Genomic DNA, 21,487 nt, shown 5'->3' on the forward strand with positions numbered 1-21,487 from the left:
TACAGCAAGGAAACAGGCCCTTCGGTCAACTGAGCCCACTCTGACCAGTGACCACTGCGTACACTAACCCACACACACACTAGAGGGACAATTTTACAACTTACCAAAGCCAATTAACCTACAAATCTGTATGTCTTTGGAGTGTGTGAAGAAACTGGAGCACCCGGAGAAAACCCACACGGGCACAGGGAGAACGTACAAACTCCGTTCAGACAGCACCCACGGTCAGGATTAAACATGGGTCTCTGGCGCTGTAATTACTTGATCTGTCACCAACCTGCTCTCAGATCCACCTTCACCAATCACCCTGCTGGATTTTCCTCTTGGTCAAAGTGAGCAGGTCGCTATTGTGGAGAGTTGCAGAGTGGGACTACACTGAAACAGGCCCCTCTGTGTTGACTGCAATGCATACTCACACTAACTCCACTTTCCCAAATTTGCCCCAACTCCCTTTATTCCCTTTTAATTGCTACGACTGTCCCTGACTCCACCACCTCCTCGAGCATTTCTTCCAGCCACTCAGCACACTTTGGGAAAAACTTGCCTCTCAGATTTATTTTTAATATTTTTCCTTTCACCTTAAACCTATATCCTCTAGTAATAGTTTCCCCTACCATTGGAAAAAGACTGTGACTATCTACTTTGTCTATGCCCCTCATATTCTATGTTTTTTATAAGGCCACCCCTCAGTGAAACAATCCCAGTCCATGCAAACACTTGCCAAACACTTTAACTCCCTCTCTCAGTCCCACACTGACCTTTCTGTCCGAGGCCTCCCCCATTGTCAGAGTGAGGCCAAACGCAAATTGAGGAACAGCATGTCATATTTTGCTTGGGCAGCTTACAACCAGTGGTATGAACATTGATTTCTCTAACCAAGCAACCTCGCATCCCCTCTCTCTCTGTCCGTTCCTCACCCAAGTCATACCAGCTTCAAAGTCATCTTGTTGAGTCTCATTGTCACTGAGGCCACATCCAGCAATGGCCAGTTTCCTTTATCATCGTTACTTTCTTGCATATCTTGCATTCATTTGTTTTATATCTCTCTACATCACCGTACATATCTCTCGTTTCCCTTTCCCCTGAACCTCAGTCTGAAGAAGGGTCTCATCCCGAAACGTCACCTATTCCATCTCTCCAGAGATGCTGCCTGACCTGCTGAGTTACTTTAGCATTTTGTGTCTATCTCCAGTCTATCCAACTTTCCTTGTAACAAGGCCTCTGTACCAGGGCCCGGTGTACAATAAAGCCTTGATAGACAATAGACAATAGACAATAGGTGCAGGAGTAGGCCATTCAGCCCTTCGAGCCAGCACCGCCATTCAATGCGATCATGGCTGATCACTCCCAATCAGTACCCCGTTCCTGCCTTCTCCCCATACCCCCTCACTCCGCTATCCTTAAGAGCTCTATCCAGCTCTCTCTTGAAAGCATCCAACGAACTGGCCTCCACTGCTTTCTGAGGCAGAGAATTCCACACCTTCACCACTCTCTGACTGAAAAAGTTCTTCCTCATCTCCGTTCTAAATGGCCTACCCCTTATTCTTAAACTGTGGCCCCTTGTTCTGGACTCCCCCAACACAGTATTGATGGTCATTTTCCAAGTGCAACATATCTAGGCCAGCAAACTTGCAGGTGATAATCTGTAGAGGAAATCCTTCCAAATTATCCATGACCCTCACAATAAATTATCATCAATTTATTACAGATAATGTATCTTTTCTCGATATTCTTCAGTCAAAGATCTAATCTTGCACTGGTCAGCCCAGGAAGTTTCTGCCAAGACTAATGGGAGGAGATAAACATCAAAGGTCTGCCTTTGAGGTCCACAATGTGTACTTAACCACTTCAAATAAAATTGCTCTTGAGTAGCTTTTAATCCCAATCCATATTTAATCAGCCAGTTCATGAACAGATCAGTCCACATCTGCCTTCAACAGGTTTAATCCACAGTTAATGTACACTTACAAAAGTAGAATTTAAATCTTGCCATACATTAGCATCCCAAAGGATAGAGAAAAGGACCATACAAAGCCAAGAATAATTGTTAAATATATAGATTCATTAGAATTAATTTCAAATACAACTTCTTTACTCATTGAAAATTGCAGAAAAGTAATTAAGCTGCAGTCAAACTATGAGAATGTGCTTTCTGATTGTTCACTAATCTCAATGGTTCAGCAACATGCCCATTGGGGCACGGTTTCCAGTGCTGCCTTTAAACCCACCAGCTTCCTGCTCCCACACTGTTGAAACTCGCCCAGCTCCCAGTTCACATAGTTCCCTTAACCTGCTCGGCTTTGGTTTCTCTGCCCCCCCCTTAACCTCACTAGGTTCACTGTGAAACTTATTTTACTACTGTCTAATATATATTTTAAAATTAATAATAAGTATGTCGGACTGTTAACAGAGCAATGTTCCACAGTCCAAAAAGTTTGCCTGTTCGACATAACAGAAGTCCTGGGTGTGATAGATTATCAGTCTTACTGTAAACAATTTTTTTTTTTTCAAACAGCCTCTTTCATTCACAAATACTTTGTTCTTTTTAATTTTCATGTGTGTTTGAATGTTTTAAAAATACATTAATATCATTTCTTCCAATGATTTGTACCTCCTTCTCATGTTTAGAATTCAGTCATGTTATTCCACCCAAATACACACCGTAAATAGGTCAGTAAATCTGCAGCAACCTTTAGAGGCATTTGATGCACTATTGTTAAATCTGGTCAGCTCCCAGAACCATACATCTTAAGCACAGTAACATTACATACGCATTAGAGAATCAATCTTTAATTCTATGTTACAATGCAGCAAACAGAAAAGGTTTTAAGTATCACAAACTACTGACCAAAGTTGATGTTTACTGAAGATTGATGTAAAAATGCATTCATAGTCTACTCTTAATTAAGGTAGCACTTCATCTGGGAACACTACGACTCCAATCTGTGTTCTTTGCCTGCATTGAAACAGTTTGAATGATCCAAATCGACCTAATGATCAGCAGTGGACTGTGCGAATACCACGTGCTGTGAAACAAAAGCACTGGAACCCTAACCCAATCTGAATCCTCATCAAAGGGACATGCTTTTTTCACTGTACGCATTGGGCTGGAGAATGGAAATGTAAGCTATGAGATGTAAAGCTGGAAACATATGCACTGCGATGCATTTATAGAGTAAGTTATTTATTTCAAGATTACTTTCTATACAACCAAAATCTTTGAACAAGTAACACATCGACGAGACTGTAATATCTGCAGTAGGTGGAGTCCCCATTGTACTTTACGGAAGTTAAAAACATCTTGGAAGTAACTGAGTGTGTTCCAGCCATCTGAACAACACCCAAGAATGTGTGGGCATCCTCAAAATGTAACTTTCACAGACGCTTCCTCTATAAAGCCTTACCACATTGCAGTAAAGTCACTGGTTTCATTTCTTCCTGCAAAATTATTTCAATGGGTGGTTAATTAGTTTTAATTTGAACCTGGTGAGTGGAGTCCACCAGGAGTTTGTAAGCATTACATTCTTGAAATTTCAATCTATATCGACTGAATCAGGATTAGGGATGATTAAAGGGCTCCACTGTGCTGCTTTAGACTCTCGGGTTAGTTAAGAGTAATTCAAACCAGACCAAATGAATGTCAATTGCCAGCATCTACAAACTACACAGGGTGCCATACAAATGCTGAGTTCATTAGCCACACTTTTAAGTAACTGCAGCACATTTTCTTTCAATAAAAAGTATATTTCACATATAATGTTAACATGTTGTAGTTAAACCGTGACTTCTGCTGGTGGCAGTTTGTATTCAACAATTGGAACAGTGATTTGAGTTTGAAGGCTTTTTCATATAAAAAATATTCATATGAATTTGCCAGCTCTCAGTGGTGCTAATTTTATATTTCATCTGCAACCTGACCATTCTTTACACATGACGCCGCATCCTTGCAAGAGTTGCCATTTTGAAGCAATTATTTATTTTTACTGAGGGTTCTCTGTTTTTCAGCGTGCTCAACAATCTTCTCTTCCACATACAGACCTTTCCGCTTACGGACAGTGTTCACGTACTTGTGCGCTTGGTTTACGGAGTCAGCTTTCTCTCCAAAGTGCAGGTATTCCTCTTCTGTCGTGGGAACCCATTCGGGATCACTCGGGATGACCTGCATCACAAAAAGGAGACAGCAGTGGTGACAAACATGACCATCACTTGTCCTGGGCTGGACAATATGGACATCTACACACGGGGAGCTGGAATGGTTCCAGCTTTGTTTACAATCACAGTCAGGAGTCATAACTGAGATGACAATATCCTTCTCCATCAACTTACAGTCTATAAACAGTGCGTGACCAGGACAGCAGTGTATATAAAAACTTAGAATTACAAAGAGGTTTGTATGTCTTTTTGAACCATTAAGATCCAAATAGTATTAATGCAGGATGAAATACTTTTTCACTGCTGAGATATAGGGACAGGAAAAACAGATACAGAGCAAAGGTTTCAGAGTCCCAGGCTCCCCACCCACCATGTGCACAGTGATCATCAGGCATCCATTTTTACACCAATTCTACCATAAGCCACTTTATTCTTCTCATATGCCCATAAACTTCTTCCAGATTCTACCCCTTAACCCTGGGGCAATTTATAATAGCCAATTAACCCACCCGCCTGCACGGTTTTGGGATGTGGGAGACTTTACTTTGGACTTTAGATACAGCACAGAAACAGACCCTTCGGCCCACCGAGTCCACACAGACCAGCGATCACCCCGTCCGTACACCAGCACCATCCTTCACACAAGGGACAATTTATAATTTTTATCAAAGCCAATGAACCTACAAACCTGTACATCTTTAGCATGTGGGAGAAAACCGGAGCACCCGGAGAAAACCCATGTGGTCACAGGGAGAATGTACAGACAGCACCCATCGCCAGGTTCGTACCTGGGTCTCCGCAGCTGTAAGGCAGCAACTCTACCGCTGCGCCACCGTGCTCACTGAGTGTTTCCAGCATTTTCTGTTTTTATTTCAGATTTCCAACGCCTGCAGTTTTCTTTTTGATTTTCAAAAACGATTTGTCTCTCTGAACATGTTGTCATCGTGCAATTTATAGCCTTGGACTGACATGATGATACCTTAACATTAGCTTCAGGCACCAGCAGATACCGAGCCAGTAACCCGCAATTATCAAACAGAAGGCTCACATATTCCTTTTGACATGCAAAAGCATGATCATTTACCTGTTCCCCAGTGGCAACGTCCTTGGGATGACCATCAGTAGGAATATTTCAACAACTCAGCACTTATTGACTGGACTCCAAAGGCATGTTAGAGACTGTAACTGCCACACTATGAGACTGAACCTCTGACATTGTGAGGCTACTCCAGCATCTTCAGACCGAGTCAAGATAACAGGAGAGGCTATCTGTAGACCCAAAGACATTGAGGAATACCTTAAACTCATTCAACCTGCAGCAACCTGTGACACCCCTTCTCCCCAGTAAAGGGGAACCCTTATCACATAGAGACTTAATGGGAATTTATTTGCAGGAGGGTCTCAAACAACCTGTTACATAGAAGTCTCAGCTGGAAATATCTTGTATCCTTCTTGTGAGGCACAAGAGCCTGAAAGTGCTGTATTCTGGAGCAAAACGCAAAAGACAAAACAGGCAGAGAGTAGATGGTGCGTAAAAACGGCCGCCTCATCTCATCTTAGTCTCACCAATATAGAGGTGGTCACACCAACAGCACCAAGTGCAGTAGATGTGGTTGTAGGAAGTGGATACAAATCTATACATAGACACAAAATGCTGGAGTAACTCAGCGGGACAGTCAGCATCTTTGGAGAGAAGGAATGGGTGACGTTTCGGGCCGAGACCCTTCTTCAGACCGAAACCTCACCTTGATAGGGAGGAGGTGTTGAGACTCTTCTTAAATACCTACACAGGTTTAAAAGCTACACCAAAACCATACAACTGTTAACTAACCACCACAAGAACTTGCAACCTGCGAAACAATGTTTTCCTTCATGGAGCCACAGGTATTCTCAAAAGCTGGAGCACCATGACATAGAGCCTCTGTCAGCTGTGCAATGCAGACTGACAATGGCTGTAGATAGATACAGAGTGCTGGAGTAACTCAGTGGGTCAGGCAGCATCTGTGGAGAACATGGATAGGTGATGTTTCACAGAGTGCTGGAGTAACTCAGCGGGTCAGGCAGCATCTCTGGAGAAAAGGAATAGGTGACGTTTTGGGTGGAGACCCTTCAACAGACAGTGGCTGTCGTCTGAGCTTGGCTGGTAGTGGGAAAAACCTATGCCGTGAGGATTCGGCCCTGCCTTTTCTCAGAAGGTAATCTGCCATCAGGTGGTGTACCATGGTTGGAATTACAATGTGCATACAAACATTGGCTACCTCGATGCTGAAAAAAACGGTACTTGTAACTAGATAATTGGCCACTGAAAACAAAGCAATGCTGTTTACTTTCTATAAACCTTCATATATAAGAAAGGATGCATAACAAAGGTGTTTATAGTAATGTAGTGTGGAAACAGGCCCTTCACCCCAACTTGCCCCACAATTCAATTTGCCTGAGCTATAGGGAGAGGTTGAGCAGGCTGGGTCTCTATTCCTTGGGAGCGCAGGAGGATGAGGGGTGATCTTATAGAGGAGTACAAAATCATGAGAGGAATAGATCGGGTAGACGCACAGAGTCTCTTGCCCAGAGTAGGGAAATCGAGAATCAGAGAATATAAGTTCAAGGTGAGGGTGGAAAGATTTAATAGGAACCTGAGGAGTAGTTTAGGCAAGGAGAATCTAAAACACGTGGTTTTTTTCCACAATCACGAAGCAATAATCAGGTTATTCCCTGACTTGCTTATTCCTTCCCAACATTTCAGTCACTTCTAAACTCTCTTGGCAATAGCAATGTGGAGTTCCCTTACCCTGATTTGTAATGTACACCCAGGTCTGCCAGGAGTTCTGATGTCTCTCAGCCTTTGACCACGACAGAGTGGAGTGGGGTAAACATTGCATTACCCGGGCTTTGTAAAGTTAAATATAAGCTGCTTTGTTCAGCAAATCCTGTGACAGAAGTAGTCTTTTGAAAACTAAGGAGAAAAATACAACCTTGCACAGGAAATGTGAGGAATGACTTCTGTCGAACGCAGCGCAGCAAGATGACTACGACAAGATTATTTGATTTTTTTGTTGTTGTTAGCTTTAGCCTTCAAGCCACTGAGTTGGAATGGAGTTTAGGATTTATGTTACAAATACCATGAACCAACATCCAGGCTGCAGTCAATGATCATAATTACTGTACCAGCACAGGCACGCTCTCACACCTGGCTGGGGGACTAAGCTAGCGAGATGTCTAGTTTAAAGAGCGCAGATGGTAGTGAAACTAACGGCAAGATCCACGACAAAACAAAACCCTGTTCTGCAGGGGGGGGGGATTCAGGGTAGTGCCGAGGGGCAAATGTCACCGTACATCTGCTTCTGTTTAGCAGCACTACATTTGTGAAGGAATAGCAAGATTAAAAAAACTGCATTTAACCTGCCAGCCAGCGGCTCTGCTCTCCAAGATGGATTATTTCCATGTGATAGTTCAGCTGGTGTTCTTGCCTTTCCAGAGTCCTCGCCTCGTCCCAAGGTACGGGGTTTGCTTGGTTCATTCCTTACACAAATGAGGGTTCAGGGTGCTGGTCAGGTACTCATTCATTGGAATCAACACATGCCATCTTCTAGAGGCATTTACTCCCATCCACAACTAGGATCATGAGGCACTAATGTCATCAACTCTCCAAGGCCAGTGGGCAGCAGCAGCAGCAACCTGGCTGATTCCACACATGCACCCAATCAATACATAGCATAGTTTAGTTTAGAGATACAGCACAGAAACAGGCCCTTCTGCCCACCAAGTCTGCATCAACCAGCGATCCCCGCACATGAACACAAGCATATACACACTAGCGCCAATTTACACTTATGCCAAGTATACAAACCCAAGCCAATGAAGCAAAGCAGTTTTTAAAAATCTTGCTATTCCTTCACAAACCTGTACGTCTTTGGAGTGTGGGAGGAAACGGAAGATCTCAGAGAAAACCCACGCGGTCACGGGGAGAACGTACAAACTCCTTACAGTACAGCACCCGTAGCCAGGATTTAACGCTGGTTTCCGACGCTGCAAGGCAGCAAACTCTACCGCTGCGCCACCCTTAGATTGCTTACTGATCCCATCTTGGTTGGGGCGATCATGGACCAGGAACCAGACATGGGCTTTGCTTCTCTTTGAGGTGAGATGAGACGTGAGTTTTACAAGGATTATCATTTCAGTAAGAATTTTCTTCACAAATGGACACAAAGTGCTGGAGTAACTCAGCGGGCCAGGCAGCATCTCTGGAGAATGTGGATAGGTGATGTTTCTCGACTCGAGCTTGACCCGCTGAGTTACTCCAGCACTTTGTGTCCTTTTCTATATTAGCCAGCATCTGCAGTTTTGTTTCTAGAATTTTCTTCACATTCATTTACTGAAAAGATACAGAAAATCTTTAAATCTTTATATTATTATATTAGACAGCTTCAATAGTTCTTAACATTTGAAGATGAATGTTATTTAAAGTTTACTGCATTCATTCTATGACGAGGCACAAGTTTTCATTTTAAGACTCACAAAAATAACGTATATATCTTACTGAAATATCGTACTTATGAAAATAAGGTGAGATGATTGAACATCTGTTATTATTTTGTTTAATTTTTGTATCTTTTCGGCTATTCTTGTCAAACATCTCCAATAGTGTTTTAATTTCTCCATTATTTAGATTAAATATTGTAGCATGAACAAAATAATGAAAAGCGAATTATTTTAAGATGACTGTGCCCCTTTTAAAAATTAACTGCTTAATTTGTTTTAGGATATAGCTGTTGAACATATATACATTGCTGGAAAATAGACACAAAATGCTGGAGTAACTTAGCGGGACAGGCAGCATCTCTGGGTGGAAGGAATGGGTAATACTTCCTGCCTTTCAGTTTGTTGCCAACCTTCTAGGGCACATTTACATCACTATTTTCAATAATAAATGTTACTTTCTGCATTATACAGGCTGCTTTCAATGGAACCCAAAGAAAAACTACTCTAATCAGTCTGAAGAAGGGTCCCAACCCGAAAATAGACACAAAAAGCTGGTGTAACTCAGCGGGACAGGCAGTATCTCTGGAGAGAAGGAATAGGTCGAGACCCTTCTTCAGTCTGGTTAGGGATAAGGGAAATGGGTGATGTGGAGAGATAAGGAACAATGAATGAAAGATATGCAAAAAAGTAACGATGATAAAGGAAACAAGCTATTTATAGGGCTATATAGTTTGTCTGACCCACAAAGTATTTTGTGTTTAGCTCAAGATTCCAGCATCTGCACAGTCTTGTGTCTTGAAAATACTTGCTGGAAATCTGAAATGCTGGAAACCCCCAACAGGACAGGCAGTATCTGTGCAAAGACCAACAACATTGATGTTTCAGGCTGATTATCTTCCCATTTTTCTCTCCTCAGGTGTGCCTTGACCTATTGTGCATTTCCAACAACTTCTATTTTTAGTGCACACAAGGAACTGCTGATGCTGGAATCTTGAGCAAAAAGCACAAAGTGCAGGAGTAACTAAGCCGGTCAGGCTGCACCTCTGGAGAACATGGATAGATGACGTTTTGGGTTGGGACCCTACTCTTCCTCAGTCTGAAGATGGGTTCTGACATGAAACGTTGCCAATCTGTGTTCTCCAGAGATGCTGTCTGACCCACTGAGTTACTCCAGCACTTTTAGTTCTATATTTCGTTGTCACTGAGGCACTGCCACTGGTGTTGTGGGAGCCCTTCACTGGGCCCAGCATGTCCTGCAGATAACATGAATCAGTTCGAAGGTATTTATTCACAAAATGCTGGAGTAACTCAGCAGGTCAGGCAGCATCTCAGGAGAGAAGGAATGGGTGATGTTTCGGGTCGAGACCCTTCGAAGTGAAGTATAGAAGTGAAGTATAGAAAGTATTCATGTAGTATAAGAAAATAACTGCAGATGCTGGTACAAGTCGAAGGTATTTATTCACAAAATGCTGGAGTAACTCGGTCAGGCAGCATCTCAGGAGAGAAGGAATGGGTGATGTTTCGGATCGAGACCCTTCAAAGACGTCACCCATTCCTTCTCTCCAGAGATGCTGCCTGATCTGCTGAGTTACTCCAGCATTTTGTGAATAAATACCTTCGATTTGTACCAGCATCTGCAGTTATTTTCTTATACTACATGAATCAGCTCACTCTCCCAGCTGCCATCAAACTTGCAGCTTTACTATTGAAGTATTCACAAGAACAAATAGTGTGAGAGTAAATCCATGTTGCAAGGCTGCTTCACTTCAATGTTTGCAATGCAAAAATCAACGTAATATATATATATTTACAGGAATTAAATTCTGCGAACTCTTTGTATATTCTGCTCCACATGTCAAAGATGATCTATTCAAATCATCCGATAATTCTAAGTTTTTAAGCAGCAAATTACTACTTTATATTGCTGATTCCAAATGTTTGCATAATATCAAATTTTCAGCAAATAATTGTCTGAATTATTGTAGACTGTAGTTGATCTTCCTGTTTTCCATCAACAGAAGATATTTTGGCGTGTGGAATAGGAAACATAAATGCAGAGCAGATTGGTGAAGGACACACAGAATGTGTAAGAAGGAACTGCAGATGCTGGTTTACACCATAGACACAAAATGCTGGAGTAACTCAGCGGGACAGGCAGCATCTCTGGAGAGAAGGAATGGGTGTCTTTTTCGGGTCAAGACCCTTGTTCAGACAAGACCCTTCTTCAGCTCAGTCTCGATCCGAAACGTCACCCATTCCTTCTATCCAGAGATGCTGCCTGTCCCACTGAGTTACCTTTCATGTTTCAGAACCAAGGGCCACAGTTTAAGAATAAGGGGTAGGCCATTTAGAACGGAGATGAGGAAAAACTTTTTCACTCAGAGAGTTGTAAATCTGTGGAATTCTCTGCCCAGAAGGCAGTGGAGGCCAATTCTCTGGATGCTTTCAAGAGAGAGCTAGATAGAGCTCTTAATGATAGCGGAGTCAGGGGGTATGGGGAGAGAGCAGGAATGGGGTACTGATTGTGGATGTTCAGCCATGATCATATTGAATGGCGGTGCTGGCTCGAGGGGCTGAATGGCCTACTCCTGCACCTATTGTCTATTGTCTTGTCTATATATTTTGTGTTTTTATGTCTGTTGGCAGATCAATTTCCCTCCTGGGATAAATAAAGTTATATCGTGTTGTATCATATCGTATTTTGTGTCGATCTACAAATCCAATAGGTTGCACCAAGGCAGCACAAAAGATGGGATGAATAGCCATCTGTGTGCTACAAAATCTGTGTTTCAAGACAACAGCAACTGTAAACTGTAAACAGCAGTCCAAATTACCTTTATCCTGTACTGTGCGGACTGCTTGATTGTAAGCAGATATAGACTTTCTAGTGACTGGTTAGCATGCAATAAAAAGCTTTTCACTGTACCTCGGTACACGTGACAATAAGCTAAATTAAACGAAATCTTCGGGCAAGGTTAGAGGCGGTGTGGTCTGCTTCCTTATCCCTACCTGGTGCTGCTCAGTCGTGGTGGCCTCGGCGAGCTCACGCTCCCCAGACCTGGACTATCTGAATGTGATCTGCTGTCTCTGCTGCCAATAACCAGACAAAATACCCGGAGCCCTGGGCCCTGCAGCCGGACACTGCAAGCATGCCAACCTCAGGGGCGGGCGTACAACCAAAGTACTACCAGCATGACTCTTGTCCCACCACACCATTGACTATTGTTGCACATCACCAAAAAAACACCTGCCGCTCCATTCCTCGGTCACATTTGGGGAAATCTGATCACCTAGCTGTGTTTCTGTTCCCTGCCTACACACCCAAACCTGAAACAGGAAGATGCAGTACAGAGAGTTGTGCAATCTGGTCAACCCACACGGATGCCATCTTACACATTGTGCATGAATGAGTGCGCCACTCTGTGCCTGACCTCAGCAGCAAGTGTGTAGAGGAGTGCGTGCTGAAGAAGACAATCCGAGTGGTCACCAACGGGCAGCCATGGATGAACGGTGAGGCCCATTCACAGGTGATCGCCAGGTCAGTCGCATACGTCAAACACTCCCGAGCAGTGCAAGCAAGCTCCCTATGATCTTTGCAAGAATGCCAAGAGACAATACGAGGACAAACTGGAGACCCAGTATAATCATTGGGACACCAGACGAATGTGGCAAGGTCTGAATACTACAACTGGCTGCAACGCAAAGTCAGAACTTCACTGGTGATTAGGGTTGCCAACTTTCTCACTCCCAAATACGGGTCAAGGCGACGTCACCGCCCCGCGCCCCATGTGACCTCACCCAGTCAGCGACCACGTGCTCCCGCTCCACCAATGGCGGCCATCCGGGCCGGGAGGCGGGTTGCCATGCAACCTCCATTAGGTGGCGCCCGGGCCTCATAATATAGGATAGCGGAGTCAGGGGGTATGGGGAGACGGCAGGAACAGGGTACTGATTGGGAATGATCAGCCATGATCACATTGAATGGTGGTGCTGGCTCAAAGGGCCGAATGGCCTACTCCTGCACCTATTGTCTATTGGACCTAGATTGCCCGGAGCTAAAATGTCAGAAATCTAGAGTGTTGTGACCTAAACTGTCGGGGCCCACAGTGTCGGGGCTTACAGCGCCCCCCGCCCCCCCCCCCCCCCCACTGGTGATAGTGCGGCCCTGCCGGGTGAGCTATGCATTCTATGCTTGCTTTGAGCAGAGGGCCAGCGGGTCTAGCAGATGCAAGTGTGCCTCTTCCCCAGGTCACTGTTGCAGGTTAGATCGGCTTTCCTGAGGGTGAACTCGCAGAAAGCAACTGGCCCAGCTGGAGTCCATGGCCGCGTCCTGAAGAACTGCGGGGATTGTAGGCACGTATAGTCTTTCCGCTGACTGGATAGCACGCAACAAAAGCAAGCTTCCAACTGTACCTCGGTACACATGACAATAAACTCAACTAAACCTGCAAAGCGAGTCTTAGATGTGAAATGGCACAGATTCCAGGCTTATTGCATTTCAATGCAAGTGTAATTACCCCGGTACATTAGGCTGAACTGTATTCGTAAGAAAAGTGACACATTACCACTTTAGTAACAAAAGCAAATCCAGGAGCTGTCGACTACTCCAGCATTGTAAGAAAAGAAACAGGGGATGACATTTCAGGTTCCTCCTCTGTCAGATCTGCTCTCCATTTGCTGCATTTTGTCTTTTGTTAAGGTAGTTATAATTCCTTTTGCCTCGAGGACTTCTTTAAATCACAGTTGCAAGAGATGGGACAAGCTATACTGTGGAGCCAGAGTGAAGCTGAGCAAGGTTAATACTTCTGCAAAGCTCCAGCTGCCCTCAGATTCCTTCTTCCAACACTGACCTCAGTGGAAACTGCAGAGCCTACTTTACAGTGTAATAATGATGTCCATATGTTCCTTCAACTGCGTTCTATGATGGAGTTTTTAAGGCAAACTCATTGTACCAGAGGTTGAATTACATACAGTATAATGTCACATCTTTCCTTTACACTCAATACTGGCTCAGAATTTGTGGACTACACGAATTTAAGATTGTGATAAAGCACTGAATATGTGAGAAGAAACTAATATGAAATCCTTGTGCTCTCGTTACGTAAGAAAACATTCAGGCTTTGAATTATGCTACAGGACCCCAGCAATGAAATACAAAAATGCCTTTCAGAATTCCCTTCTCAACTCTTTTAACAGATCTATTTCTACAATTGCATGCAAAAGAAATCTCTTATAAAAGAGATTTATAAATCTCTTATAAAAGAGATTGGTCGGCACGGTGGCGCAGCGTTAGAGTTGCTGCCTTACAGCAAATGCAGCGCCGGAGACCCGGGTTCGATCCTGACTACGGGCGCTGTCTGTACAAAGTTTATACGTTCTCCCCGTGACCTGCGTGGGTTTTCTCCGAGATCTTCGGTTTCCTCCCACCCTCCAAAGACGTACAGGTATGTAGGTTAATTGGCTAGGTAAATGAAAAATTGTCCCTAGTGGGTGTAGGATAGTGTTAATGTGCGGGGATCGCTGGGCGGCGCGGACCCGGTGGGCCGAAGGGCCTGTTTCCGCACTGTATCTCTAAACTAAACTAAAAGAAAGTATTAAAATGTTTACGCGTCGGTGCCCTTAATTGGATTCCATTTTTTCTGCAACTGGAAGCAAACGTATTATCATCGATGCTATACAAAGAAACTGAAGAAAAATAGTGCCGCTCAATCATATTAACTGTCTTGCACTAATCTGTTCATCTGTGTGCTGTTAGATTTCACTTATTATTATAAACAAACGGTGCTCTCTTCTGGTTCTAATAATATTATTAGAGTCATAAAGTCATCGAGTGATACAGTGTGGAAACAGGCCCTTCAGCCCAACTTGCCCACACCGGCCAACATGTCCCATCTACACTAGTCATAGAGTGATACAGTGTGGAAACAGGCCCATCAGCCCAACTTGCCCACACCGGCCAACATGTCCCAGCTACACTCGTCCCACCTGACCGCATTTGGTTCATATCCCTCCTAACCTATCCTATCCATGTACCTGTCTAACAGTTTCTCAAATGTTGGGATAGTCTCTGCCTCAACTACCTCCCCTGGCAGCTTGTTCCATACACCCACCACCCTTTGTGTATGTTTTATTGCAATGTTTCTGAATAAATGGACACTCAAATCTGTAATGGCTTGGTGGGAATATTACTTTGCATTTCAAGATTGGTGTAGAGTAGCGTGAAAGATGCCAGCTTGGGGATTTGCTGAGCTAATCAGTCACAGACGAGGATGTGGGATGAAGCTTTCTTCAGGAGGGTTGTGAGCACCAGCCTAGGCTGACCCCAGAGCAGCAGCTAAGCTGACCCCAGAGCAGCAGCCTAGGCTGACCCCAGTGCAGCAGCCTAGGCTGACCCCAGAGCAGCAGCCTAGGCTGACCCCAGTGCAGCACTGAACCCAGTGCAGCAGCTAGGCTGACCCCAGAGCAGCACTGAACTGCTGCTGCACCAACAAAGGTGCTTCTTTCAGATACGACCATAAACAATGCAGCTGTCTGCTTTTGCAAATGGATTAAAAATATCCCAGAACATTATTTGGAAGAGGAGGAGCGGAATGGTTGCCAGAGTTTTTTGGTCAATTTCTGCTCCTTGATCAAAGTTACTAAAATTACTTAATGTGCCTAGACTTCTGGGCATTCATACTCTGCACAAATTGGTTATCGAGATCCTCACAAATCACCAATTCTACACTTCACAAGTACTTCATTGAGTGTTAACTGGGATGGTTAATGGAACCATACAAATTGCTCATCGTTTTATTCTCCCTTTTGCAGCACTCGCTCTCTACAATTAAAGGCCACGTATTCATCATATGAGCCACTTGGGCCTGGATTCTTCCTCCAGCCTCCCCAAACTCTTACATTTTTGATATTTTACTTCCTCCCTTTGTTTTTTTTTGTACTATGCTTCCACTGCCACATTCATCCCCGCACTTAACCTCTGTAGATGTCCCTGAATGTACCCAAGGTGAATGTGCAGTGAAGAAAGCAAATGGCATGTTGGCCTTCATAGCGAGAGGATTTGAGTATATCAGCAAGGTCCTACTGCAGTTGTACAGGGCCCTGGTGAGACCGCACCCGGAGTATTGTGTGCAGTTTTGGTCTCCTAATTTGAGGAAGGACATTCTTGCTATTGAGGGAGTGCAGCGTAGGTTCACCAGGTTAATTTCCAGGATGGCGGGACTGACATATAATGAAAGAATGGATCGACTGGGCTTATATTCACTGGAAGTTAGGATGAGAGGGGATCTTATAGAAACCTATAAAATTCTGAAGGGATTGGACAGGCTAGATGCATAAAAAATGTTCCCGATGTTAGGGGAATCCAGAACCATGGGTTACAGTTTAAGAATAAGGGGGAGGTCATTTAGGACTGAGATGAGGAAAAACTTTTTCAGCCAGAAATTTGTGAATCTGTGGAATTCTCTGCCACAGAGGGCAGTGGAGGCCAATTCACTGGATGTACTCAAGAGAGAGTTAGATATAGCTCTTGGGGTTAATGGAATCAAGGGATATCATGGGCGGCACGGTAGCGCAGCGGTAGAGTTGCTGCTTTATATCGAATGCAGCGCCGGAGACTCAGGTTCGATCCTGACTACGGGTGCTGCACTGTAAGGAGTTTGTACGTTCTCCCCGTGACCTGTGTGGGTTTTCTCCGAGATCTTCGGTTTCCTCCCACACTCCAAAGACGTACAGGTATGTAGGTTGATTGGCTGGGTAAATGTAAAAATTGTCCCTAGTGGGTGTAGCATAGTGTTAATGTACGGGGATCGCTGGGCGGCACGGACTTGGAGGGCCGAAAAGGCCTGTTTCCGGCTGTATATATATGATATGATATGATATGATATAGAGAAATCAAGAATGGGGTACTGATTCTGGATGATCAGCCATGACCATATCGAATGGCGGTGCTGGCTCAAAGGGCTGAAGGGCCTACTCCTGCACCTATTTCCTATGTTTCTGTGAGACTGCTGGCTGTTTGTTGGATTGGACGTGAAGATTCGCTTGCCCCTTAGGTGCAAGTAGAAGATTCTACACTATTCAAAGAACACCAGAGGAGTTCTCTTCATATTCTGGTATACATTTACTCCTCAACCAACATGATAAAACACTCTGGTAACATTTCAAAATGTAATAAAAAGGAACTGCAGATGCTGGTTTACACCAAAGATAGACACAAAATTCTGGAGTAACTCAGCGGGTCAGGAGACTCAGTCTGAAGAAGGGTTCCGGCCCAAAACCTCACCCATCCGTGTACTCCAGAGATGCTGCCTGACCCGATGAGTTACTCCAGCACTCTGTGAAACGTCACCTATCCATGTTCTGCACAAATGCTGCCTGACCCGCTGAGTTACTCCACATTTTTGGGCCCATCTTCCATAACATTTCAATCCCAATTTTCTGACCCATGCTGAATTTGAGCGCTGAATCACTGAATTTACCATCTAGTGAAAATAGATAGGCTTTACAACAAAACAGATGGTCAAATATTCTGATCCTTCCACTTAATGGAAACCATGTGTTAAATTTTATAGCAGATCAAAGATGGAGCTTCCTTCTTTGTAAAACCTACAGAGTTCCACATGAGAATTTTCAAAACATATCTACAAATAATAAATACAACCGTATCTGGGCATCTTCCTAGTCTCAGACCCTCTCGGCAGGTTTTACATTCCCAGTGTGAATGAGCCCAGCCCCAGTTCCATGATGAATGACTTTGCCACAAGAACAACATGTATGTTTTCATGCACATAACAGAATCTCAGAATTACTCCACAAAATTGTAACCAATTTCAAGGAGTAATAATTGGTTCTAAATCTGATACAGTGAATAAATACTTTTCCAATCATGTCAACAATGTGAAGGTTGATTTAACGCCCGCATGTAAGCATGCGCATACAAATGTGGAAACATAGATGCACATGTGCAAAGATATGTCAAAAATGAAATTTCTTAAAATATGAAATAAAAACTGGAAATGGGTCAAATATACACCAGGTCCATAAACATCATAACAATGAAAAAGTAAGATCTGATAACATCATGTACATTTACAAGTGAATGAACGGTAGATACCAAAAATCATCATGATGTTATTTTTATCTGTACTAATTAACCTGGTGTACATTTCCAGCATTTTATATGTAAAAATATAATATATCAGTGGGAAGAGCGAGGCTGTTTCCATGCTGTAACTCTAAACATGTACTCAAAAACACATCGGCATGCACACAATCACAGTATCTCGGAACACCTGGCAATAATAAAACAATACCAATACCACTAACATGTGGATGCACACTGGAAGCATTGCACATGTGAATAACCTCAAACAGAACAATGCAAAAAGAATTTTAAAGCTCGGGCAGCATTTGATCTTTCTAAATAGTTGACGAATCTTGTTGACATAAAGAATGCTGACTTTGCATGATCTTCAGAAAATCAATTCTCCTGGTTTGCTTTCCAGTGGGAATGGGAGGAGTCCGTGGAATATTTTCCAGTTTGCACGCAAGAAACATAGGACTTGCAAAGGAAAAAAAAGGTCCAAGATTCACATCGATTGTTTTCTGCCATTCCCTTCACAAATCAATCTCCATTTATTCATCATCATCTTATTCAGCGGTTACAAGATAAATATGCCAGTGGTAGAAGCAAAGGTCCACATTCTCTGTTCCTCCTAAGCAAGCAACACACACCAAATTCCACATTTCAAATTAATCGCATCCTCAAAATGATGCTGGTGATGATACGTTACGCATGTTAACCGTTCAATAAATAGTTTTAAACACGGTATGGAAGCATAGAGTTTCCAACGTGAAAAGGAAGAGTTACACGCTGAGGTTCACCAAAAGGTTAGTCACTCATGAGGTGGAAAACACAGGGGGCAAAATGGGAATAAATGGATAGCTTAGTGATTATGGGATAATCTGGAAACAGAGAGTAACTCCCTTACCTTTCTTTGAGATAGAGAAATGTGAAACTCGTCTATCTGATTAGGCAGATAGGGCTTTGATTTAACATTTCATCGCCCAGACATCATCTCCATAACACCTTGGAGTAGCAGCTTTTACTTTTATACTTGCGTGTCTGGAGAGTGACTGAAACAACAAACTTTTAATGTAGAGATGAAGGTACTGGCAACTGATACCCTCAGCTTGGGTTATGCACCAAAGGTAAGACACAAGAAACCAGGAGCAGTAGGTCATTTGACCCTTCAAGCCTGCTTTGTCATTCAGTGTCTCATCATTCTCATGGCTAACCTGTCTGTGCATCCGCTCCTCATTCGCACTAGTCTTCATAGCCTTCAATTCCCAATCTTCCAAAAGAATCATCATCCTCCTTTATAATTAGATCAAGTGGATATTGTGGTGGCTGGTAACTCAGTCAGGAAATGCTTAATATGTTGATGCATGAGATTTCAACATCTCAATAACAATAGACAATAGGTTCAGGAGTAGACCATTCGGCCCTTCGAGCCAGCACCGCCATTCAATGTGATCATGGCTGATCATTCTCAATCAGTACCCCGTTCCTGCCTTCTAACAATACAAAGAATTGCATTTTGCACAACCCTTTGACTAAGTCAAGACAATGACAATCCCTTCACCATTGGGGCTTCATTTGAAATCAACCCAAATCTAGATTTTGACCATCTGATAACACTTCAGTTGACCTAGTCTCTTTATCCAACCTCTCCCCACTACCAACCAAAATAAACCATCGGAGTAAAAACTGAATCAGATGCCTATTTTACTAAATGTTTTTGTGTCCAATGTTGTTCAAAAAACATCCAGACATGATCTGGGTCAGGCATACTTCCCTTGGTCTTCTAGCTCCAAAGAAATGCCCATGGTCAGTGCTCGTGCCCCGCCACGCTGCCCATTCTACCAACCTCCCAAACCTATACAACACCCACTTCCTTAGTAACCCCTTCTAGCCCTCTGCCTGCTACTGGCACGGCAGGCAACGTGAATGGCAGGCAACGTGTGATTCCTTCACATGAATTACCCCGAGAAGAACAATGGATATCAACACGTCATCAAGACAGACAGAAAATGCCGGAGTAACTCAGTGGGAGAAAATGGAAAGGTGACGATTAGGGTCAGGACCCTTATCATATCATATATCTACAGCCGGAAACAGGCCTTTTCGGCCCTCCAAGTCCGTGCCGCCCAGTGATCCCCGTACATTAACACTATCCTACACCCACTAGGGACAATTTTTACATTTACCCAGCCAATTAACCTACATACCTGTACGTCTTTGGAGTCTCCCAATGAAGTCTCCCAATGAATATCAACAGCTTGCCTCGAATTAAGGATGAGGTCTTGATCTATTTCTTGCATCTAATTTTCCCTGGCAGGCCTACACATCATGCAGCCTCGGCAAGGCCACCAGCACAACCAAAGACCAGTCTCACCCTGGCCACCCCCCATCAGGCAAGAAGCACTAAAGTTGACAACGCACATCTCCAGATTCAGTTTCTTCCCAACTATAATCAGACAACTCAACCGTCCTCTCACCAGCTAGAGTCTGGCCCTGGCCCTGACCTCCCATCTACCTCGTTGGAGACCGTTGAACTATCTGTAATTGGGCTTTATCTTGCACTGTGTACCGTTTATCCTCTAACTGTACCTGGTGGACAGCTTGATTGTATTTATGTGTAGTCTTTTCTTTGACTGGATAGCACGCAAACAAACCATTTCACTGTACCTCGGTACACATGACATAATAAACAATCATAATTGTCAGAACAGCACTCGCTCAGAACTACACTGAAATATCAGTCTCCAATGTTATGCTGGTGGCTGGGACTTGAACTAACAAACTCAAAGGTGAGAGTACTGCCTTAATTAGTGCTTCAGTTTCTGCTCAACTGCTATTAATTTCACATCGGTGACTTTGTTAAGTCAGCATGCACCCATTTGCTTGTCTGGCAGGCTAGAGATTAGCCAGTTATTCAAAGCAGAACTGTGCACTGTGCCCAGATCATTCAAAAGATATCTTGGCCTTCAATTGCCTGAGACTAGCTTGGCAGTGCTGACTGATCCTTGAGATTAAGAGGCTAAGGGTTTTGCTCATTACTTCCCCAAAAGGCATTCTAATACATTAAATCTCCCCTTTAAGAATGACAGGAAATACTCTTAGCTTTCTTTGGAAAACCAATTATTAATACAGCACTGGCTTTTCTGTTTTTTTAAACATTTATTCATGAATGGGATGTGGTTATTGGTATCCCCTAATTGCCCCAGGCAGCAAAGAATGAAACACATTGGTGGATCAAGATTCATATACAACTTTAGTTTAGAGATACAGAGAAACAGGCCCTTCGGCCCACCGAATCCATGCCGACCAGGGATCCTGCACATTAACACAACCCTACACACACTGGGGACAATCTCTTTACATTTATACCAAGCCAATTAACCAACAAACCTGTATGTCTTTGGAGTGTGGGGGGAAACCAATCTTGGAGAAAACCCACGCAGGTCATGGGGAGAACGTGCAAACTCCGTACAGACAAGCACCCGTAGTCAGGATCGAACCTGGGTTTCCGGTGCTGTAAGGCAGCAACTCTACCGCTGCGCCACCATGCCCCCCTGACACTTTCCTCCACAGAAGATTAACAAACCCCAACATTTTTACTGTAGCCCAGTAGTTTTGACCTTACTTTTATAGGCACTTGCTTCTTTTTAATTCCAGATTTATTTAATTACGCACATTTAAATTCCCAGTCGCCATGGCGGGATTCAAACTCAGATCTTTGGATCCATTGCTCAGATCTCTGGGTGCTTATTGAATAACATCATCACTATCTTG

The 21,487-nt window shown here is 43.6% G+C and overlaps 1 protein-coding gene across 4 annotated transcripts in view; it reads right to left on the minus strand.

Moving 5' to 3' along the window:
- Positions 1-1,885: 1,885 nt before the first annotated feature.
- Positions 1,886-21,487, minus strand: part of efl1 (elongation factor like GTPase 1) — a 187,258-nt gene continuing 167,656 nt past the window's right edge. For all 4 annotated transcript variants that reach the window (XM_078427282.1, XM_078427281.1, XM_078427284.1 and 1 more), the window contains one exon: positions 1,886-4,159. In XM_078427282.1, the coding sequence (XP_078283408.1) occupies positions 3,971-4,159 (189 nt within the window). In that variant the 3' untranslated portion in view covers positions 1,886-3,970. The remainder of the gene's footprint in view (positions 4,160-21,487) is intronic.

This window comes from Rhinoraja longicauda, chromosome 33, assembly GCF_053455715.1.
Source record: "Rhinoraja longicauda isolate Sanriku21f chromosome 33, sRhiLon1.1, whole genome shotgun sequence".
Lineage (NCBI taxonomy): Eukaryota > Metazoa > Chordata > Chondrichthyes > Rajiformes > Arhynchobatidae > Rhinoraja > Rhinoraja longicauda.